The following is a 24,579-nucleotide window of genomic DNA, read 5'->3' as shown; positions in this document are numbered from 1 at the left end:
CAGTTCTTCCCGTAAGCCCTGGTAGAACAACACTGTTTGTTTAGCCTCTGGCCACTCTGTCTCAATTACCAATCTGTTGAACTGGGTGACATATGTTACCAGATCCCGACCTCCTTGTCTTAAACCCAGTAATTCCTTATCTTGAGCTAATGATACTTCTCGGGAGATCGAATAATCTGCCAAATTCCCCTAAGAACTCATCCCAAGTTGTATAACAAAGGGTCATCTTTTTGTACTAGCTGCATCGCCCATGCCGCGGCATCCCCTGTTAAATATGAAATCACAAAAGCTGTTCTGGCCTGAATGGTTTCAAAAGCCAAAGGTTTACACAAAAATGTAAGCCTACACTGAGTAAGGAAGGTCATGTATTTTCTTGGATGCCCCAAAAATCTTTCTGGAGCCGCCAATTGAACACTACAGGTTGCTTGAACAACAACTGTGGGATTTTGACCCATGGTTCCTGTACTAGTTCCCTCCAGCAGTGTCCTGAGCTACTAAGCTCTGTACTTGAGTTTTCAAATTGTCAGATTCCTGTTTGGCTTGAACCAGTTCTACTTGAATATCTTGAAGCGCCTTTAGCACATCGGCCAATGCGGGAGTAGTCGCTTCCATTTGGCTTGGGTGGTTGTAAGTATCCCAATATGGTGGTGGCTTATTATGTCAAAACTAATGGGGGGGGGGGTGACTGATGTGGACACTCTCCCCTGAACCACAGAAGCCGAATGATGTCGACCCTCCACCTGTGGTTGGCACAGGTATCTGATTATAACTACAGAACACCACGTGGCAGCCAGTGGGGGGAAGAGGGTTAGGGAGAGGTTGTGGATGGGGAAGGGAGTATAGGGTAACCGGAAAGAGGTTAAGGAAACACCTAGTGTGGATAGGACCGGGAGAGCAACAGGAAAAAACCCTACTCTATCTAGTACCTTGGGAACATAGCATAAAGTCACACTCAACTTCCAGTAAATACCCTAAACCTCTTAATACAGGTCTCAATGTACTGGTTCCTGACCACACTTTTATATAGTAAGCCTTGATACAGGCACACACATGGCATGAACTACATGTAAGCAAGCAGGAGGAAACATATAAATGGGATTAGTTCCCAACATGAAAAAACCGTCACACATGGCCCATAGGGCAAGCTTTTGCACATTTACATGACATAGAAACCAAACAGTGGTCGACACGTATCACAACACAGCCCTGGGGCTGTCATGGTTTGTCTTCCCTCTGCAATTCAGTTCAATGCACTGGAAACACTGCGCTACAAGAGTGTTTACTATACCCCAAACGCCTGTATTTAATGAAAACCAAAATCAAGCGCCAGAACTACTTGTTCTGTGTTGCTGGGCTGGTGCATAGCCCCTATACCACAGACTGCGTGAAAATGCCAGTCAACCTTCATAGCAAACCAGTAAATGCACAATAAACAGCAGCGTTTTGCATAGTAATTAAATGCAGCACTTATCTGTCGTCCGGGAAGCTCGTTAGCCTTCCCGCACGTAATCTGTATTGGCTCGTAACAGCAGCGTGAGTCCCTTTTTCCCCGCTGCAAAAGGAATGTGTTGCTTTCAAGGAGACCGAGCACCCGGCATGAAAGATTCCAGCATCATACTTCAGGAAATCCAATGAATATGGCCCAGCGAGCGGCAGCGGTCTCCTAATCCTCCGGCATGGCTTTGCCCCGAAATTCTGAATAAGCCACACCTGCCGTGTGCCGTTGGCTCTTGATAAGCTGTACTAATGAGTATCAGCTGGCCACACGCGCGCACGGCACGAACTACAAAATGCCTCAAGGAATGCTGGGCAATGTAGTTCATGCACGGAGATACCGTCTCCTGATGCCCTTTCTCCTCCATCCCAGATTCCTAACAAGCACTCCCTTGTGCACCCTCTCCTCAAAAAACCTTCTACTGACCCTTCCATTCTGGCAAACTATCGTCCGATCTCTATCACTCTTTTCATGGGCAAATTGCTGGAGAAGTTGGCTATTTCTCAGCTTATCCTCCACACTGAATCTGTTGGCTGCTTCCATGATCACCAGTCTGGCTTTAGAGCATCCAGAGGCATGGAAACTGCTCTTCTGAACACCCAGGAAGATCTGCTCTCAAATCTTGTTTCGAACTCTCCCTCTGTCCTCATTCTACTCGACCTCACCTCTGCCTTTGATACAGTGAACCACAACACCCTGATTGCACGTCTCCGTGACACCCTGGGCATCACTGATCAGGCCCTGGCATGGCTAACCTCCTTTCTCTCTGACCGCCCATCCCAAGTGGAATTGGAGTCCTTTCTCTCCCCTATCGCTCTTTCTGCATGTGGTGTCCCCCAGGCATCTAACCTATCCCCCTGGTTTTTCAGTGTCTACATGGCCCCTCTAGCCCATATGATAGCAGCCTTCACTGCCAACTTTCAGTGTTAGGCAGATGACACAGAGCTCTCCTTCAGGCTACCCTCAGCCTCTTCCTCTTCCTCACTCATACCTGACTGTCTGCAGTTTAGTCGTGGTGTGCTGCAAAATACCTTTGCCTCAACGCCAGTAAAACAGAGATTGTCCTCATCAGGACCCCTGCTCCCACCTTCCCTCTTCCCCTCTCGCCATCCTCCCATTGCCCTGCACCTCCACCTACCAATGAGGCAATAAATCTGGCGGTCATCTTCGACTCCACTCTCTCCTTCTCGTCTCACATCACGGACATCTCTAAAAAGTCCCACTACCAGCTGCACCTTCTCAAAGGTATCATACCTTTTCTCACTTTCCCCCAGAGGGTCACCGTCTCCAGAGCCCTGGCCCTCTCTAGGCTGGATTACTGCAACAGCCTATTTCTCAACCTGCCCTCTTCTACCCTCTGTCCTCTTCAACTCATCCAGAACAGAACCGCAAGACTTATCTGTGGTCTCAAGCCCAGTGTTAGGCAGAATTATATGCAGTACCCTTTGGGAACACCACACACAATTAAGACTACAAGTGACAGTACAAATTCACCTTTGGTACAACCCTGTACTACACAGTAAAGTGGTAGCGATGGCTGAGCAGCCACATTTATCTCAAGAGCAAATGAGCAGTATCAATAGTTACACAAAGGACAGCAATTACTATGATTCAAACAAACACTGACTCAAGGTTTCTGAGTAAAAGAATATACATTTATTTACACATCAGTTGTATAACATCTCACTAAAGTAAATCAGTTGAAAAAATCACACTCTTAATACACCACACCACTCCCAATAGATTTTGGACAAGTTAAGCTCAAAATGAAGTAAGAGCAAAATGGCACTCCAAAAAATTAAAAAAGGGAGGGAAAGACAAAGTTAGGTAAAAATTGAGCAGCAGCAACAGCTAAGTAAGCAGGGCAATCTAGAAATAGGAACTACAGTGATGGAATCAAATCAAAAAGGCTTAGGGCCAAAGTCAATAGGACAAAAGTCTTTTGCTCAAGATCACACAGTTCAGGGTAGTTTGCGGTTAAGTCTTTGCCAAGAGTTCCGGCCGAAGTTGGTCAGCAGGAAAGTTAGTTTAAAGAGTAGAGAATGACAAGCCCTCGGATTGGCGAAAGGTTTCACACACCTTCAGCGCGGCTGGACAAACCGGGGTTTGAACAGTACCTTTAAATGGAGAAAAAGCTGTAGCTGAGGTGGACGTTCCTGGCAGTTCCTGCAGGCTCACGGTTCCCGAAGCGACTGTCGGACTGACATGAAGTAGGAAGACTGGAGGGTCGTGCACTACCCAGGGAAGAAACCAGCAGCAGAGCAAGCAACGAATAAAAGGTACGCTCCTTAAAACCCAAGCAGGGTCCGACCTTCCTGGCTATCCGGTTCACTGTAGCTCTGTACAGCAAATTCGACCAGAGGAGGGAGTCCTGGCTTGCAGTTTGGGCGAACTGGTTGGTCCCACCAGCTCAGGGGAAGAAGATTCCTGGAGGATCTTCTCTGTTGTTGGAGTCTGAAGATTCAGACCTGCAGCAGGGCTTCACCGGGCAGTTCAGTCGTTGTAGGGGTCCTCTTCTGTCAGCTCCTCATCAGTTCTTTCATTCCAGTGGTGTCTCTGCCTTTCCAGACCCAGAGACCTGCTTTTTATGCAGTTTTCCTCCATTCACACAGCCTGGCTGTCAATCACACAGCAGGGTGGCTCTCCTGCGGGGACAGTCACCTAGCCAATCAAACAGGAGTGCGACTTGGGTTACCAAGGGAACTCCTGGCAGGGGTCCTAAAACCCCTCCCTCACATCCTGCCTACCCAGACTTTCAGGTGCCTGAGGAGGGCTTCTTCGGAGAAGCCCGCAAAGAGACGGTGAACAAAGGAACCAAACCTGGTTTGGCACGCGGAGTAAAACACTTGGAAGACATTTTCAAAAAGAAATGGCGAATAAACCCAACCAGAACCATATAAAAACGTATATGGTCTAGCGGGTTTAAGTTCAAGGCTACCAAGATAGCCTAAAACCATACCAAGGTTATTTAATATAACCATTGTAGGAAAAATAGGGTAGTTACCTCTGCCACCAGCCAAGTCTTGATGAAAAGGGAGCAAAACAATGCCCCAAGAGAAACAGACAAAAAGGGATAAGTATTAACCCTTTTCAGTACTCTATGTAAGATAGTTTGTGCTGGGTCTGTGGATTTAAAAGAGACTAATAAAGTCAATGGCAACTTTACATGTTCTGGGAGACAGTAGCCAGTCCCAGAAAATGGAGTCTGAGTTGGGAAGTCTAAAAGACAACCATGTGTCAATGCACTGAAGGTGCTGTGTAACACATAGTAAAAAGATGTTGCCTATGGAGTAGGTGAGGCTCCACAGTCTATGAACACAAAAAATGTTAAACACACAGCAAAACACATGTAAGAGTGGGAAAAAGGCTCACACTCTTCCCGGGTGAAAAAAAATAAACCCTAGAAATCCAGCAAAGCTGCTGAGGGACTCAGTAGGTAAGGGAAATTAGCCATTCTGGAGAATTCTCCCTAACACCCAGTGACTGCATCTCTCCGGCGCTGAAATCCCTTCACTGGCTCCCTGCGGCTGCAAGGATTAAGCTCAAGACCATTGGCATTGTCCACAAGGCTTTCTGGGGCCTGGGCCCACTCTATCTGCAACGCTCTCTTCCTAAATACTCTCCTTCGTGAGCCCTTCGCTCGTCTTCCTCCAACTCTCTGCGGATGAGCCGCTTCGCCAAGCAGGGACTTGGGGGGAAATCTTTATCCACAGCAGGTGCCTCCGTCTGTCTGTCTTGTTCCAGGTCTCCTCATTTCCGGAAACTCCTCAAGACTTTCCTCTTCGCCTCCTCCTTCTCTTTCCCTCTCCCCTGCTGACCACCTCTTTCGCTCTCTCGCTCTCTCTCCTCTACTTCTGCTCAGTTTCGCTGACTGGCTGCCTGGTGTACCTTCAGCGCCTCACAGGTCCCAAGCTTTCCTCGCCATTCTGCTGCATTTTTCCTCGGGCCTTGCACTTGCCGCAGAAGTACTGCACTTCAGTTATGACCTATGAGAGTGGTATATCTCTGAGCTTAACCCATGTTCTTACGGGACTGGGCGCACCTGGACCCTATAGGCTCGCCCGCCCACACACTTCCTGTTATGTGCACCTGCATGATACGAATGTTCCACGCCTAGTAAGATCGTTTGTCTTGTCTTCCCCTCCCATGCATGGTTGCACTTTGAAACACTTGTGTATAAGCGCATAATAAATGATCGAACAAATCAATAGGTGCAATGAAATAATTATTACAAAAACATTTCCATTTTCCAGTTAAAATATGTTTACTCACTTAAAAAAAACTGCCATTTGGAAATGTACTTACATTTTTACTCCCCCAAAAATAATTTTACTCCCAAATTTAAAAAATAGAGTTTAACATACCCCCACTTCCAAATCTTATCTGGAGTACTGCGTGCACCCGTAATAAGGCATGCTGCAGCATAGTAAACTGATTTTAGGGACACCATGTGAGCAGCTGGGAGCCCTATCAGGAGGTCATTTCCCCCATCTATGTGCGAGACCACATAGACCTGCACTAGGGTCTGGAAGTCCTGCAGCGGGGTGAAGGGGTGGATTTTAAGAATGGTGGAGATTTGGAGCCAGGCTGTTTTGGGCTTCTTACCTATGTGTTTCTGAAAGGAAAGACTGCTGTTAATGGTGAAGCCTAAGGATTTTGCTGAGTCTGAATACTTCTTCAAAGCGCATGCATGGCAAGGGAGTGATCATGGGAGAAAAATACATGAATGCATTAAAACACAATAACATAAGAACAGTGAGGCGAAGAGGAAAAAAGGACGGACCTACTTAGCCTAGTGAGTATTCAGAATGTGCAAGTGCAGCAAGGAAGAGGGTAGAGGAGGTAAGTGCTGTGGAGTCCAAGCTCATGGGTGAGCCACAGATGAAGTGCTAGGAATGTTGATATCTACACTGCCTAGAGCCGTGAGGGGTGAAAGTGCAAGCCACCAGGGTAGAGGGTGTACGCGCAAGTGCAGATAGATAGGAGCTGGGCTGATTGGGTAAGGGAGGTCAGGTCCCCGAGGATGCATAAGGGCCCAGGACAACCAATCGCAGCAACTGTGGGATTAGCAGGGAAAAGAAGGAGGGAAGGAGGAGGTAAAGAGGAGAGTCTTAAGGAGCTTCTGGAATTTAAGAAGCTCCTGCTCAAGGCAAAGAGGGAGGGGGTGGCTGTTCCATAGATGGGAGCCAGCAGAGGAAATCAAATGACCACCTACCCTCTGTTTAGCAAAACACTTCACGCACAGAGAGTTAGAGCCAGAGGAGCGCAGTGGTCTAGGGGGAGTATTTAGTAAGATAAAGTTGAAGTGTGGTCCCTGGGCCCAGAACTCCTTGTGTATGAAGCAGAGGGATTTTAATTTAATCCGAGCAGCAACCGGGAGCCAGTGAAGACATTTTAGTGCAGGAGAGACGCAGTCCCTGGGTTTAAGGCCAAGGGTAAGTCTTGCTGCCCTATTCTGGGTTGGCTGGAGGGGTCGCAGAGTGGAAGATGGTAGATTCAGGAGGAGGCTATTGCAAAAGTCAAACCTAGACAGAACCAGAGCTTGGGTAACATTGAGCCTCTAGGGGAAAGTGAGGAAAGGGAGAATTCCTTTGAGCTGCATGTCATTGAGCCATTATTGGACAAGTTGTTTTTTAGCGGGCGGACCGATGAGGACCAGTTCAGTCTTGGATGGGTTTAGTATGAGGTAGGCAGCCAACATCCAAGACTGGATGATGGGTAGGTAATCCCAGAGATGATTCTTATGGGCATTTTACTCTCATTTACTACTATAATGCGTTTTTGTGGATGGCTAAATCGGGATCTTTGAGGAGTGTGTCCAGAAGCTCCATGCAAAAGGTTAAAGAGGATCGGTGAGAGGATGGAGCCTTGAGGGACTCCACAGGAGACTGGGAGTCAGGTAGCATGCACCAAGTTCATCTGAATGGCTTGGGGTCTGCCCGAGAGGTAGGAGGTGAATCAATTCATGATAGTACCAGAACATCCCATCCTGTTTGCAAGGAGGGAGAGAAGGATGCGGTGGTCGACGAGTTGAATGCAATTGAGAGGTCAAGGAGGACAAGGAAGCATGATTCAGCCGTACCCATGATTTGGAGCACATCATTCACCACCTGCATGGTGGTGCCTCGATGCTACACCGGGGCGAACTCTAAATGATAGTCATTCAGGTGGTAAAGTTGTTCAATTCTGGCAAGAAGTTGTGTAGTGACTACCCGTTCTAAGATTTTGCCAATAAGCGAGAGATCCATAATGGGCTAGCAGTTGGGCAGGTTATCTGGGTCTAGGGTCATTTTTTTTCAAAGGGGTTTTATGAGACAAGTCTTGAGGGTGTCTGAGAATGGCCCTTCTGTGTGGGAGGCATTAAGGATGCTGAGGAGAGCATTGAGCGCCAGTCACATAAATTGTGTAACGATGGAGGCCCGGTTTACATCGTCAGAATTGGAAGTAGGATTGAGGGAGAAAGTCATTTTTAAGAGGTCCGTGAGAGAGAAGAGAGAATTTCGTCCAGAGGGGCAGTGTGAGTGCTGGATTTCAGGGAGGTTGATTCAATGATCTCACAGAATTTGTCAATTTTTCAGATTATAAATGTTCTTGATTCTGTCACATTTTTCCTAAGTTGCTGGTGCCTCAGGGTTGGATGAGGCTTTGGTACAATGCTCTTTACTACTTCAAAGACGGTTTTGCTCCTATTAGAGGCTCCCGCGATGGTGGTGGAGTAGATAACAGTTTTGACCTCAGTAATCAGAATCCTGGGATTGACGTGGAGAGCTTTGAGGTTGGTGAGGTCTCCAGGGTTACAGTTTTTGCACCACTGTTTCTCTAGGGCTCTGATTGAGTGTTTGTTGGTGGCATGCTCAGGGATGTACCAAGTGGCAGTGCATCCCTGAGGGGTTTGGTCTTATTGCGGCTGGTTTTTAGGGGGGCATGAGTGTCCAACAATTTCAAAGCAGAGTTGTTGAATAATTCCAAGAGGACCAAAGCATTTCGTGTGGTGAGGAAAGCTGTGACGTTTGATTTGAGCTAATTGACTAGGAAGGTTTTGAATGAGTGGTGCTGAGTGGGGGGGTGTTTATCCTGACGTTTGTATGCCGTAGCCGAGTGGGTTGGCCAATAGTGGGAGGGTGGCATAGTCAGGCCAGTTGATTGGGATAAGGTCTATGCAGTTAATAAGGGGGGGGTGGGTGTCAAGAATAAGTTGTTCTGTTCTGGCCTTGACTCAGGGTTCAACAGATAACTAATTTTATTTCCCAGAGCCCCCTCCCACATAACCCATGGTCACATGACCATCTTAGATTTCTAGTGTCTTTGTGGCACAAGTCACTTTCCTGCCAGTGGGACTACAGTACATCTACCCCCATAATAACACTGTTCTATCCCATCTCTTCAATCCACCTTTGGGGTCTCGTTATGGCCCGACATCTGCGACCATCTCCATAGAGATGTCCAGTGGGGACTACCCTTTGACGCTCAGCCATGGACTCTTCTTCATCTCTGGTATACCCGGACTCTTCTCTCTCTGCCCTCTCCATGTCACTGTCCTTCTCCTGGATTTTGAGCCAGTCTTCCTTGGGTATTCTCTTGTCAACTCAAGCTGCTGTGGTCATGGAACCTTTCTGGTTCATGATGGTCACGGGCTGTGGGTCAAAAGGTGGCTGTTTGTTTCACTATGACCCTTTCACCTATCTTGAGGTCTGATGTATGTGCCTTCCGGCGAGCATCAACGTACTCTTTCATTTTCTGTTTCTCAGTAGCATCTTTTGTTCTCATGTCTCGTTCAAGTCTGCTCGCTGGTTGATGGCTGGAGTCATGAGGGAGACACGTGTGGACCGGTTTTCCAAACACCAGATCAGCAGGGCATACTCCTTTGGATCTGTGCAGGGTGTTGCGGCAGTCCCGCAGAAATTGATATAGGGCAGGTTCAAGCGATTTTCCTGTAATGTTAGCCACCCTCACCACCCTTTTTATGTTGGCCATAAAGTGCTCCACTGTTCCATTGTTTTGGGGCCACAGGGGGATGACCCTTCGATGGTGAAAACCCATGCACTGGGCGAATTCCATGAAGTGGGAGCCGTTGAATGGAGGTCCGTTATCTGACTTGACCACCTTTGGGATGCCATATTCCAAGAATATCCTGTCCATTACCGGGATCACTGCTGTGGCTGCTGTAGACTGCAGGACTTCAACCTTCACGAATTGAGAGTGTTTGTCGAGTGCCACTATGATATATTTGCCATTCTAAAAAAGTCAATAGCAACCTCTTCTCAGATGTGGCCAGGTAGGGGTGTTGTCTGGAGACGTACAGAGGTTGTGTGTGGCTGGAGCTGAGGCCAAGACCAGTGTGGTTTCAATATGGTCATCAATGCCGGGGAACGAGACTTTCTTTCGTAGATGCCATTTCATTGATACGATTCCCAGGTCACCCTTGTGTGCCACATCCACAACTCACTGATGCAGCGATAACAGCGTCTCTATTCTATCACGTTTAAGCAATAGGTTTGATGGCGTGATGAACAGTTCCTCTCTCACCTTCCTGAGTGTCTTACAGAGGCAGTTCTCGATGATGGGGTTGGACCGTATTGCCTGTTCCATCGATCTCCACCTACCATTCCGGACACAGGTCACTGCCAGTTCCAGCGTTGGGTCAATGGCAATCTCCTGATGTAGTTTGGCCAACGGGATCGTCGGTAGGATTGCGTGATGCACTACGTAGTTGACATAGCTGTCTGCATGGTTGCCCGCTGGTCGGGTGCATTCTAGGGGCTGGCTGGACAGCAAGTCTGCTGGGTTGTCTTCTTTTCCTGGCTTGTGGATGATATTGAAATGATATTCTTGTAGGCGTATGCCCCATTTAGCAATACTGGGCGGCATCTGGGTAGTGGGTTTGCCATGGATGGTGATGAGCCCCTGTTGGTCTGTAATCACACAGAAATAACTGGAAGTGCGTGTATGCCTTTATGACAGCGAGCCTCTCCTTTCTGCCTGTGAATAGCGCTGTTCCATGTCCGTTGGACAATTTTTCTGGGTGCGTTATCACTTCCTGAATGTTGGGCTAGGATGGCTCCCACAGAACTAGCATCCACAGTGACCTCTGTGTGTAGGTTGGGGTTGAATTAAGACATGCACACTAATGCCGCTATTTGTCTTTTGATCTGGTTGAAAGATTTCTGGTGGGCTGGTGTCCATGAAAACGTGCTGTCCTTTTTTGTGAGGGTGAGGAGCGGTGCACTCCTGGACACGAAGTCTCAGAGGTATTGAGTGAAGTGGCTGGCTAGCCTGAGAAAGGATCTGACTTGAACCACATTCGAGGGGCAGGGGGCCTCCATCAAGGCTTTGATCTTGTCTGGATCCAAAGAACTTGAGTGTTGTTTTGTTAAATGCCCACTTCTCATTGTTGAGTGTGAGGTCCGCCTCATGGAGTGCCTTGCAAACTTTCAGTAGTGCGATGTCGTGAGATTCCTTGACTTTACAAATAGGAGGATATCATCACTGACATTGATGCAGTGTGGAATGTGGCTGATTACCTTTAGAATTTCCTCATGAAAAATGTTGGCTGCGGATTAAATGACGAAGTTGAGGAGTTTGTAACGAAACAGGCCGAGGTGCGTTGTAACCATGGTGATATAACGTGAACACTGATTTCTACCTTGTTGAGGTCGAGCCTTGAAAAGACGTAGGCTCCATTCAGCCGAAGCATCATGTCTGTGATGCGAGGGGATTGGTGATGCTTGCGCCGAATGTCTTGGTTGGGAATGCGCATGTGGACGCAGAGTCTTATCTGTCTCTCCGGGCCTTTCTTGGGGACCTGCAACACCAGCGAAATCCATGGTGTGGGGCTAACTGCAGGCTCGATCATGTCGCAGTCGAGGAGTGACTGTAGCTCTTTTTCCACTTGGCACGGAATATTATACTGTTTTATGGAGGCGTCTATGTGGAGGTTAATCTTCCTCCCTCTTAGCTTCCCGATCCCCTTGAATAGTGCCAAGAAGTCTACTTCAATTTTTGGTGCCTGTGAGATATATCTGCTTGCCATCAGGTTGTATAAGATACAAATGAACACCATCTGTATTGCATATCTGAAGCTGAGTATACAGTTGCAGGCTGATTTGGCCTTAAAAACATGGATGGTGATGCGATCTTGTTTGTCTTTATAGGTGCATGTGGCTTTAAACGACACAATGCAGAGCAGTGGTTGTTTGGCGCTGTATGTCTTTATGTCTACTTGAGCTTTCTTGAGGTGGGGGGGCTGTGTCAGCTGTCGGTATTCACTCTCTGGCATCACGTTGACAGTTGCGCCAGAATCTACCAGATAGTTGAAAGATCTCTCTCTCACGTTAAGGGGCAGGGTCGGGCTGTGCTCCACCACATTTGGGTTGCTGGGCATAAAGGTATCCTCTCTTTCTCCCCTACGGGCTGGATAGGGATTCAGACTCACTCGTCGATGGGGAGGTTGCGCATAGGTTGTGCACGCATCTACATTAATTTCATCTTGCCTCAGGTGATGGTGTGTGTCGGGATCTAGTGCTACGTTTGTCCCTGGTGTATTGTCTCCTCTTGTGCTGCTTCTTCCTATCGTCCCTTGGACGGTGGGAGTGAGACCTGTACCGCGATTGTCTGGGTACCTACCCCCTGGTCTGGGTTCTCTAGGAGTACGGCACATGGCCCTAAAGTTGTCTTCTCCTCTGCACGCGCAGCACTCTTGCCCAATGGCAGGGCATGTGCCTTTATGTGGAAATTCATATATGCACCTGGAGCAGTGGCTCTTGTAGTATTTCGATCTGGCTGGGAGCATTACAACATTCTGCACTCCTCTTTGATGGTGGCCGATGGGCTGATCTGAAAGTTTTTTATGGACAAGACCTGGCGTACCAAGGCAGTGGTCATGCGGGCCAGCAGTAGTATTTCAGCCAGGGTGTGTGTCCTCTGCAGGACCTTTTTCTTGAGAATGATGGACTTGCAGCCAGCTATCACCTGTGACTTGATGGCTTCTTCATTGGAATATGGTTGAAGTCACAGTGTTTCACTTTCGCTCTGTCGTGTCACTAACTTGTCCATGGTTTCCCCTGGGAGTTGTCTGGTGGTATGAAATACGTGGCGCTCATAATCAATGTTTTTATGGATGACAAAGTGTTAGTCCGAGGATGCATTTAAGGTCCAGGTATGTGTATTCAATGTCCTCAGGTAGTTCGAATATAATGTCTCTTACTTTGGGGGCAGCTGTGAGGGTACGTAGACCTGTTATGCGCTTGTCATCCTGCGGGCCCAGTGCCGCTAGGTAAACATTGAATTCCTTGAATTCCTTGATCCATCGAGACCATCAAGACCATCTTGGGACAAGATTTGTGTGGCGGTGTCGAAGGGGAAAAGTGTGGGCACTGGGAAGGAGTCCCTCACTTGTTGTGCTATGGGCACCGGGGCCAGGGCCGGGTCTGGGTCTCTCATGTTGATGACGTGGGGCTTGCATGTCGATCAGCCTGTACATTTTCTGAGAGGGCTCGGTGGTTGGGGCCAGGGCCACTCGGCTGTCTCTATGGGCGTGTTGGTTGGTGCAGTGGTAGTCGGATGCACTCACTGGTTGGAAGTTGGTTTGTGTGTTCTCGGGGCATATTACATATGCAGCCCCTTGGCCAAGTTCTTTTTATTTTCTAGCTGGGCTGTTCCTGTTCTAGATGGTGCTGCGTCAGGGAAGCACACTCCTTTCTTTTGTCAGGGCCTGCCAGTTGTAGGCGGGTGGTGCAGTAGCAGCAGGGGCCTGTTCGACTTGTATTCCTGTGTGTGCGCCCTAGCCGGATTCTCTGATGGCCTCAGGTCTACAGCCTCTCAGCAGTGATGCTGTCTCCTCCCCCCGCTGTCTGTAGCAGTGGCAGCGCGCTGCGAGATGGTGGGCGTGATGTGCAGCCTTCCTTTGGTCTGATGGACGGCCGGCAGCCATAGACAGGGCCATTTTAAGCACTTTTGGGGCCCTGGGCACAGACATCTTTTGGGCGCCCCTCCACCAAACCAAAGGAATTAAGTGATCAAGAATGTCTACCTCGCGCCCACCGCAATCACAAGCCATAGGTTGATATGCTGCCTCACAGCATTAAAAATAAGGATGTTTACGCCCTTCATTCTTGCTCTAATCAGAATGATAAACAAGTACCATTTGAAGGCCAACATTATCAGTCTATGAAAAGGTTACTTCTGTTCTAGCATAGATTCAGGAGACTTTTTATCAATTTAATCCAGGAAGGTATGCAACCTGAAGTATTAATGCAGGACTGTATGCAAAAGGTACATGTACCCCAGAATAGACAGAGCATTTACATTAGCTGCTTCCCAGAATGCAAACGTGCTCAAGCACGGATAGAGGAGACCAAATGGTAGGAAGGAGACAGCCACACATACCATAGCATGGATAGAGGAGACCAATTGGGAGGAAGAAGAAAGCCACACATACCATAGCATGGATAGAGGAGACCAATTGGTAGGAAGGAGAAAGCCACACATACCATAGCATGGATAGAGGAGACCAATTGGTAGGAAGGAGAAAGCCACACATACCATAGCATGGATAGAGGAGACCAATTGGTAGGAAGGAGAAAGCCACACATACCGTAGCATGGATAGTGGAGACCAATTGGTAGGAAGAAGAAAGCCACACGTACCATAGCATGGATAGAGAAGACCAATTGGGAGGAAGGAGAAAGCCACACATACCGTAGCATGGATAGTGGATGCAGATTAGAAGCTACCAGGAAGGTGTCAGTATGCAGACAGACTGAGATTAGAAGTGGGACATGGTGTTTAAATAGTGTAGCCATTAGAGATCAAAGGAACACGTTCCTGTGGTGTGCAATATATCAATGCTCACGATTATAGTGCATGGAACACTACAGCCAGTGAAAGCACGAGTGAGGCTGTTTTGAAGATCACATCCTGAGAAGGAAATCACTCTGAAAGGCTCAGGGACTGGCCATTTCGAGTGGCTAGGCAATACAAGATTCAGTTAGATGCCCAGCATTACACACACTGGTTCAGGGGTGAATCTGGCATTTGTGCCGACTCTGCAATTTCTGCATTTGAACACTTTCATGACCAGTTCTTACCATGAACTAAAATAATAACATTTTATAAAAACTGACTTGGAAAGTACACCAATCACATTAAAATATGACAATTATTAAAAACAAAATATTATAGAAGGGTCTAACACAATGATTCTAGCTTCATTCTCTCCATCATCAAGAGAAGTATATAAGTACCAGCAAACCAATCATGTCATTTAATCTGGGTTGGTCTTTTGTATTTTAAAGCTTTACCTAGTTCCAAAACACGGGCTTGAGAAATTGTCATTTATAAACGTGCTGAAAAACCTTTGACTTTTACAAAAATGCAAAGCTTTCTTGTGCGTCCTATGAGCAGACTTTAAAATATGCTTGCCCGAGTGCTGCACCATCTGGTCCGCTCCCTTCTGTCTACCACCCCTTCCACTCAAATAGCCTACATAAGAAGAAAGATCAAGTAATGGGCTAAACGATGCCACCAGCATGGGAGGGGGCAAACCTCACAGAAGGCAGCACAGTAATGTATGAGATATTAGATGATTTGTCCAAGATCACTGTATTATCTGCTGGCAAAGCCAGGAAACAAGCAGGAATGATTTGGTTCTAAATTTGATACTTATTCATCTCTTCGACTAACAGTTTATACTCATCGTTGGAGGTGATTGTTGCCTAGGGATCTAGGCCCAATGAAGGACGCACACACGGAGAGATTGGAGGAACGTCTTTATTCTGTTACAACAACGTAGTAACTGGCGCTTGCCGCGCACGTGCCCCAGAACCCCTTCCTTTGTCAGGCCCCGCCTTCCCAACGGCGGGGGCTCGAGAGTGTTAACTCCTTGAGCCCCGGGTAACACTACCCCCGAACAATATGTCCAAACATCAACTTAACACTCTGTATCTAAACAATAACTTAACACTCTTCAACAAGTCTCATCGGTTTCCTAATGGTTCATCGCGGCCTCTCACCTTGAGTCACGGGCTCTGAAACCTCTTGGGTTACCACTCTCTGACTCGTCCCTCCAGGATCTCCCTCTGGGGGCATCCACATGTCGTCCCGCTGCATCCGTGGTTCTGGGGAGACGGCCCTCTGTGGTATTTCTGCACCTTCTCTTCTAACGTAGTGTCTGAACTGTTGACAGTTCCTGGTGACAGCTCTATTCTGATCTTCAGCTGTCACCATCGTGCCTTTCACTGCGACTATCCTCATGGGACTAGGAGCAAAACGCGGATCTGTCTTCCTGGTTGTTGGCTGTTGTACCAGGACTTCATCTCCTACGTGAAACTCTGGTGTCACCGCTCCGCGCCGTGCATCAGTACGGAGCCTCGTGTTCTCTTTTGCCTCAGCATCCCTTTGGAGCAGATCCTTGTCGACCGGCTCTGCACTTGACAGGTTTCGCGGAATGCGGGTTCGCACCTCATAGCGGAACATGAGCTCGGCAGGCGTCTTATTTGTAGCCTCATGAGGAGTGTTCCTGTAGTCTCTTAAGAGACGACACAGTGCCTGATGCGTGTTGACTGCGTCAAGTCAAGCTCTCTGTATTGTCTTCTTGATCAACGCCATGAAACGCTCAGCCATTCCGTTCGCTTGAGGGTGTCGAGGGGTTATCTTCATATGTCTGAAACCCAGGTGCTATGCCAATGTCCCAAACTCATGCCCACAGAACGGTGGTCCATTGTCAGATTTGATGCATTTGGGGATCCCCCACTCGCTGAAGACCTCCTCTATCGCTGCCGCTACCTGGGGGAACGCCGTGGTGTTGACCACCTTGACTATAGGGAACCTCGAATGTTCATCTATGAAGAGTAGGAGGTAATCACCTACTTCAGTCGGCCCATAGAAGTCCATGGCTATTCGTTCCCATTGGCGATCAGGTATTTGAGTGTGTTGGAGTGGGGGCGGACGTTCAGCAGGGGCTGTACACTGACAGGCATGGCAGTTCCTTACCCACTCATCGACGGCGGCATCCAGGAATGGGAAACCACACATGGCACCTGAGCTGTTTCTTCGTGTTTTCAGCCTCTCTGTGGCCTTCATGGGCGATGCTGACCACCTCACTCCTGAGCGTGGCGGGAATGACGATCCTACACCCCCTTAGCAGAATGTTGTTGTCTTTCATCGCAAGTTCACTGTGCACCCGAGCCAGCCGCTCAATATCCTGTTTGTTCACTCCTGGATGGGCTAGCATGGCTCTGTGATGATCCTTCCATTTGCTGGTCGACGTGAGGCTGATCGCCAGGGCTGTCGTTGGGTCAGCTGCGGACGCGGCGGCAACCCTTTCGAGGGACAACGCCGGAGGCAGTGAGTGGGATGCCACATATTGTACATAGACAACGTCGCCCTTCCGGGCGAGCGGGGCTCCAACAGGGCGTCGTGACAGGTAGTCCGCGGGGTTGAGGTCGCCACCCGGTCGGTGTATAATGTCATAATCGTATTCTTGGAGGCGGATGCCCCACCGCTCGATCCTCAGTGGCATCTTGGTGTGCGGGTTGCCAAATAGGGATAGAAGCACCTGGTGGTCGGTGATCAGAGTGAACCTCTTCCCGATGATGAAGTTGTGAAAGTGTTCACATGCCCAGACCGCCGCCAAGCTCTCCTTCTCGGCCTGGGAATAGGCCAGCTCTGGCGTCGACAGCGCCCTGCTCGCATAGGCGACCACATGCCTGGGATTGACATCCGCGCCACTGGTTTGAGCCAAGATGGCGCCAAGGCCAACCGGGGTGGCATCCATCACCACCTCGGTGTGCCATGTTGGATTGAAATATGCGAGGCGGTGGGCATCCGTAAGGGCCTGCTTGATGTTTGTGAAGGCTTGTTGACACGCCGGAGTCCATTCGAACGGCTACTCCTTCTGCAGCAACTTTCTGAGAGGGTCAGTAAGGGAGGCGTAGTGGGGTATGTACCTCGCGCAGTAGCCCGCCATGCCGAGAAACGAGCGGACGTCCGGGTTCGCTGAAGTTGGTAATCGTGTCGACCTTGTCAGGATCAGGCATCATGCCTTCCCTGGAGAAGATATGTCTGAAGAATTTGAGTTTCGTTTTGCTAAAGCGGCACTTTGAGATATTGAGTGTGAGGCTTGCCTTTTGAAGGGCTTCGCAGGTGTCGTGCAGTGCCGTGTCGTGGGCCTCCTTGGACGATCCGAAAACGAGTATATCGTCGCTGTAATTCAGAGCCCCTTTTATGGGTCTGATTATCTGACGTATCGCTTCCTGCAAAATCTATGCGGCGGACGAAATTCCGAAGTTCAGTCTCCGGTACCTGAAGAGACCATTGTGTGTTGCGAACGTCGTAATGGCCCTGGAGTCGGGATGGAGCTCCAGCTGATGGTATCCTTGGATTAGGTCTAGTTTGGAAAACATCTGAGCGCTGTTTAACTGCACAACCATGTCTTCGATACATGGTCCTGGGTGTCTCTCCCGTTGTATTGCTGTGTTGGCCACCCTCATGTCCACGCACAGCCGGATCTTTCCCCCTTCCTTGGGTACCACCACAAGGGGGGAAACCCACGGAGTCGGCCCGGTCGCCAGTTCTGTGATGCCGTCGCGGAGCAGTTGTTGGAGCGCCTCTGATACTGCCTCCTGAAGGTGGAACCCGACTCTTCTAGGGTGCTGCGGCACTAGACACACGTTGGGGTCGATGTGCAGCTTGATGGGGGGCCCAAGGAGTTTTCCTAGCCCCGTGCACAGCTTGGGGAATCTTCTCGCGATATCGTCCTGTGAGACGAGCGACTGAGTCTGGTGGAATGCTATCGACCCCGTAGTGTTCCTCAGGTCTGGGCTGCACGAGGTAGTGGTGATCACGTCACCCGCGTTCACGAGGATCTCAATCAAACCCAAGCGTGAGGCTGTGGGGTAGCTGAGTAGGCATCGACTCCTGGCGAGGGACCGGATGACGTGAATGGTCGCATTCACTTGCCGCCCATTTAGGAGGAAGAATTGGGTAAATTGTCCCACTGTCTGTAGTGGGGTGGCAGCCCCCCATTGAAAAATTCTGGACCGGGACGGGTCCAGCGGCGGCGGGTGTGGTATCCGGTCATAATCCTGCTCGCCCATAATGTTCACCGTGGCACCGGAGTCGATCATAAACTGAAATTGACAATTCCCCATCTTGATCGGGATTTTCGGGGCCTCCCTGGCTTCTTTGTTGTCGAGTATGAGGTTGACGAACTCGTCCTGGTCGTATTGATCATACGGTGCGTAGAAAGGCCATCGCCTGGTCATCCTGGTAAAGTGTCTCAGGCCTGTAGTCCGCAGAAGGGTTATCGTATTCATCCGTGAAGTGTCTGGGCTGTTCGGCCTGGTCGTACTGTGGAGTGTATCCTGCCGATTGGTATTCGTCGATCGCCCTGACGTAGCGCCTCTGCCTGAACCCTTGTTGGTAAGGTCTTGGTTGATTATACTGCAGCGGCTGTGGCCGGAAAGGCATCCTGGTGGCCACTTGGGGTCGCATCGGGGGAAATGGTACGCCCTCTCTGCAGACGGAGTGAAAATGTCCCTCTCTCCCGCAATTTGTACATCGTTGGGACAGGGCCAGGCATGACCCTGAGTGGGGGAAAGACATTCCGCAACGGTAGCACTGTCTTTGTTGGCGTGGGGCGGGCGTTGCAGGGGTCGCCGGTGTTCTGTATGGCTGTGGGCCCCTGTCGCCTTGGCGGAGCTGCTGTATGGCAGCTATGAGCTCACCCGTGTCTGGTTTAGGATTGCCAGAGTGTCCCATGGATGAGGCTTGCGCATCCACCCTCTCATGGATGCGAGCAAGTTCACTCACCTCAGGTATGGTGAGTGGCTTTTTTAGTAGCTGCTTCTTGAGTGCGGGGGAGAGGCAGCCTTCGATCACCCTCAGCCGTATGGCTTCCTCCAGCGAGAACGCATCAAACTGGCAGTTTGCACCTTTCACTCTTAGACGTGTGATGACCTCATCTACAGTCTCTTGTGGCAGTTGGGTGCACTGGTTGAACAAATATCTTTCGTAGTCCCGATTGACCTCAATGATCAACAGTTTGTCTAACGCAGCAATCAGTTTGGGGAAGGTGTTTTGTTCAGCTGCCGGAATCGCTTTTACGACGGTTTTGATTTCCCCCCCTACAAGGTTGAGGAAAATGTCTCTTATGTTGGGGGAGTCCCCGTCGCCGGATCCCCTCACGAAGTGATGAAAATCATCCATCCAGTCGGTCCACCTGGGGCCTTTGGTGGCTTGGGGTGCCATGGTGAATGGCGGGGGCAACCGCAACTGTATCGACTTCCGGGTGGTTGAGGAGATCCCTGGCTGGAACCAGGGTTGGAGGGTGGACTGCTCATGGTGCCTGAAAAATGGGGCCTGTAAGTGCGTAGCCAGCACGTGGGGCGAGGTTGCTAGGCCTCGAGCGAGTCCACGTGCGCCCAGGCGTACTTCGGATGTCCGGTGATTCGGGCGTCTTCTTCAGCGGGGTGGTTTCGGTGGCGAAGGCCTGTGGTCCAGGAGGGAGGTCGTGGGCGGGATCGCCTCTGCAGGGCTCTGGAGGAGGAGGCTCAGCGGGTCGGCAGCCGCCCGAGCGGATCCGGCGGATTGCCGTGTTGCGCGGAGGAGGAGCAGGAGGAGGAGGCTCGCTGGGTCTCCCGCAGCACGAGCGTGGAAACAGCGGACTGCTGCTGGAGGAGGGCTCCGGTGTGCGGGAGAAAACCTCGTCGCCAAATGTTGCCTAGGGATCTAGGCCCAATGAAGGACGCACACACGGAGAGATTGGAGGAACGTCTTTATTCTTTTACAACAACGTAGTAACTGGCGCTTGCCGCGCACGTGCCCCAGAACCCCTTTCTTCGTCAGGCTCCGCCTTCCCAACGGCGGGGGCTCGAGAGTGTTAACTCCTTGAGCCCCGGGTAACAGTGATTGCCTGGGCAAACCAATTTCTAGACCTACACCATAAGGATGACATGTTCGCTTTTAAAGCAACCCCTATACGGTGCAGATACATTGCGGATAATAGCACCTGTTGTTCTGCAAGACCTAGTACATACGCAGGTAGGTTTATATACTTCAGACATGGGAGAGGCTCAGCCAGCCTTACAGGAATGTGCTATTCTAATCTTGCATAGGAACACATATCTCTGCAATGAGTGTCTAACACACTGAGCTAACTTCTGAACCATTGTGGCACTTAATTTAACAATATGCATTTCAAATGTGGCTATTGCGCATGATCAACATAATTCCCACAGGAAGGAGTTGTGCCGCAAGGAACAAACACACAAACTATGTATACCACAGTGAACACAGAAAGCATTACATGATGAATTGATTGAGGCAGAATGTACTTGCAAAACAGACAAGCAATAGGTTTAGAGCCTCAGCACCATGCCATAAAGTATCCTGATGTGTGCTATTTAAGTCTGGTGAACAAAGGAATCTTACTTATTTAGATCAGGCAGCCTTGTGGGGCCCCATCCAAGGTAGGGGCCCTGGGCTTGTGCCCCTCTTGCACTCCCACAAAAACGTCACTGGCCGTAGATTGCTTGCTGTGGGCACTAACAGGGTCAGGTGGCACTGCTGTGTGTTCAGGGCTCCAAATGACGTATATTGTGCATTATATAATATAATTTGACATTCACCGGCCCAGGGTGGCGGAGCGGAACGCTTGTGATTGTGCCTGCCACCCAGCCGTTATTTTCACTGCTGGCAGGTGGTTTGGGTGCGCACCCCTCTTACTTGTGTCTTTCCAGGTGTAGCATATTGGCTTTACCTGCTGCAAGCATTCGGGGAGGAAATTTGGGCGGTAACGCTGGCGCTATTAGTGCCGGCGCTAATAGCCCTACTGCCAAACCCCCCGGCGCTACTAGCGCCGGATCACGGGTTTGGCGGAAGGGTTATTGCCCATTCCCCATTGGGCCCATTCGGGAATTCCTCATTCCCCATTGGGCCCAATGGTGAAAATTCACGCTATTACCGCCAGCGGATTTCCTATAATTTCCTGTAATAGCGCTATAATTTCCTGTAATAGCGCTACTGCCGGATTTAAGGGTTACCGCCAGACTCGTGATGAGGCCCATTGTGTCATCCTTGGCCTGCAGGCGTTGAGTTGCTTGGTTTGTCGTCAGTGTTCTGTTCTGCCCTGGCAGGCCCTTCGCATCAAGGAACGTGGATCACGACACAAGAACCACTTGACCACTTCAACAGAGATCTAACTTTATTTCCCCAAGCCCCCTCCCACATAACCCAAGGGCTCATTTAATAGTGTCATAAGACTGGCAATAGGGCAGCTGCTGGTGGGGGTGCGGGGGAAGGGTAGAGGTGTGGGTCCAATTCATCTGAAAATGTTGAAAGGCCCTGGCATCATCGTTGTCAGCCAGTGTTCTGTGAGGGATGAACAACACTATGGTCTTCAGCAAAGACCACTGGCCTCCTGAGTGGAGGGTTATGCTTTAGCCCAATCCCATAAGAGCAGCCAGAAGCCTAACACAGCACACCCAATAGGGAACCCTTTCCTGGTCCAATCCGTGCTTCTATATTCATCACATGACCCGAGACTCTAATTAACAGGGGCGTCCTGCTTTGACTTCACATCACGCAAAACTCTCAGAAAGTCTCATCATTGTCAATACTTTGCATCATGTCCTCTATCACTGGTCACGTTCATTTTTCCTTTTTGTTTTTGAAACAGAGCCTTTCACAGCGACGACGACGACACAATACCCAAATTATCCAACAACAGGTACGTTGTCACTGCAAATGAAGCACATTGCGTATCTGTGAAATGATTACTTGTTTTGTGTTCCTCCTTCAGACCTGATAAAAGGGATTGTTGCCCAGCCCCAGGGCTCAAGTCGAGGGTACACGCGGGGGGACGGAGTCCACCCACTTTTTTCAGAGGGTGGACTCAGTCCTCCCAGTTAAAATGAGAAAAATGGAATGTCCTCTTTGAATTCATGCATTAAAGCCAACCACAGTGATCGAACCACAGTCGTTAGGTTTGTAGGCTGGACACCTCACCCCTGCACTATCTAACCTGAGGAAAAATAACAACTAAAGGTAAAATGTCGCATTTTAGTACTGCAAGTTTGAGGGAAAACATATGTATTGGTTATTGGATTTAAAACATAAGGTTTTCAAAACACTATTCAAAGAAATATCCTCTCTTGGTTTTGTGTGTGGGTTGATATTATAGAAGGCAAATACCATTCGTCCTGTGCAATTAGGGTGGTTATGCAAAGCCAATTTAATGAAATGTGCCTATTTCACCTTGATATGCTAATTTCTGGCGACGTCACATCCCATTGCATTTGTTGCTGAGTCCCCTCACTTTAATTTTTAGGACTTGACCCCTGCCCAGCCCTTACAATGAACACATTGCCCTGGTACCCCTCCAAGCACTTGGACACTGCTGAGCACCTAGTGTGCTCAAAACACATGCCAACCCGGTAACACTGTTTCCACCGCCTGATCTCCTGGTGCCACAACATCTGGCAATACGGTAAATCCCCATTCCCGTGGAGTCTCATAGGACTCCACGGGAATGGGGACACTGAAGCACCGGCACCGTCACTAACGGTGCCGGTACGTCAGTGAGAGGCATATGGGTAGGGGCCTGAAAACCCAAAGAACCCAGCCTCTCTTTGATTCTCTTTGGGGGGGCCGGTAACCCCCTCCCTCAGAGACAGCCACACAGCAGGCAGCTGTCCTGGGTCCAGGTATCAAAGAAGCACACCCATTCAGGAGGAGTAGCTTCACACCAGGGTCCTGAAAAGGGATGTCATATCACCAACATTACAGGGGTAGAGGAAGTGACATCACACAACCCTTAAACACTGATGACATCACAGGAAGGGATGTCATTTGACCCCGCCCCCACGTGACATCACATGATTATTATTTTCTGGCCAGGGGTAGTAGCAAGGTAGACCCTAGCGACCCCCACATGACGTCCCTGCAGGAAGACCCAATATTTATACAAAACATCTCATTGTTCTCAGAAGCGCGTTTGTGCTTAAATGAAAATGGGTAGATTCCAATGTTTGCAAAAATCCGCCTGATAAACAGAATTCCTTCAGCACGTTTGTGCATAGAAGATATCCCATGTTTTAATTTAACATTAGAATGCCCCAGTGTGATTCCGCCTGAAGAGAATGGCTTTGCAAGCTCATGAACACTCCTGGAATACTTCAAGCATTTCATTACAGGAGCCCAAGGGCCTCATTACAACCTTTGTGGAATGGGTTAACGGGTGCCGCTAATGGAGGCGGACCCGTTAAACCCATTCCGCAAGATTACGATGCCACCCATTATTCTAAGGAAATTCATGTATAGTAGATGACTCTGCTAGCGGAGAAACACTCACAGCACCTTGTGCTTGGTTATTCTGCCTGCAGTGAAAAAAAAGCTGCAGCAGCTGGTAATGGGGATCAATGCCTGGTAAGTCGGGTCATGGGGGCACTTGGAGCAGAAGCATGGGACAATTCAGGGAGGGAAACAGAGGTGAAACACTGGGCCTGTGGAGGGTACCCCAGAAAAGACGACAGAATAGAAGAGATGAAGGGGAGAACACTAGCTGCCACAAAGACACCGGTGGACTGACTGTGGGCAAAAAGAGGCCCTGGAAATAATTTTTGAAGTGGCCCCATATTCTTTATTATTCTTTTTCATTGTTATGGATGAAACAGCATCGAAATCAAACAACAATGAATAAACAAGTATTCATGTTAAAATGCATTGTGTACACTGATCACAAAACCAAGTTCACAAAATGTTAAAATGCATTACTGCATGATCCCATGATTTCATATTAATCACATTAGAACTATCCTTTTTCTGTATCGAACAATAAAATATCCAAGGATAATACATTTATCACAGCTAAAATCGTGGAAACATGCCAGCCTTTCAAAATCATCTCCTACAAGGTATGAGCAGTAATAAGTCTATAATCCTTAAAATCATGTTCTAAAAACAATTATCTCTTGGATATCAAATCTGGGCATAAAACCACTATATGCTTTAAAGATTCCAACTCGCTTTCATTGTTACAAAACCAACATCGTTGCGGGCCCACTGGCCATTTTAATGTTGCCCCTATT

General features: G+C 49.1%; 1 protein-coding gene across 5 annotated transcripts in view; it reads left to right on the top strand.

Moving 5' to 3' along the window:
• Positions 1 to 24,579, top strand: part of LOC138498119 (leukocyte cell-derived chemotaxin-2-like) — a 430,369-nt gene that overhangs the window by 55,709 nt on the left and 350,081 nt on the right. For all 5 annotated transcript variants that reach the window (XR_011278697.1, XM_069621983.1, XM_069621982.1 and 2 more), the window contains exon 2: positions 22,170 to 22,220. Coding sequence is in view for 4 of the 5 variants with exons in the window: in XM_069621983.1 (XP_069478084.1) it covers positions 22,170 to 22,220 (51 nt within the window). In the remaining variant the exon portion in view is untranslated. The remainder of the gene's footprint in view (positions 1 to 22,169; positions 22,221 to 24,579) is intronic.

Source organism: Ambystoma mexicanum, chromosome 5q, assembly GCF_040938575.1.
Source record: "Ambystoma mexicanum isolate Mex_15411 chromosome 5q, UKY_AmexF1_1, whole genome shotgun sequence".
Taxonomy (NCBI): domain Eukaryota; kingdom Metazoa; phylum Chordata; class Amphibia; order Caudata; family Ambystomatidae; genus Ambystoma; species Ambystoma mexicanum.
The sequence above is the reverse complement of the archived record's forward strand: the minus strand, read 5'-3'. Positions and strand labels throughout refer to the sequence as shown.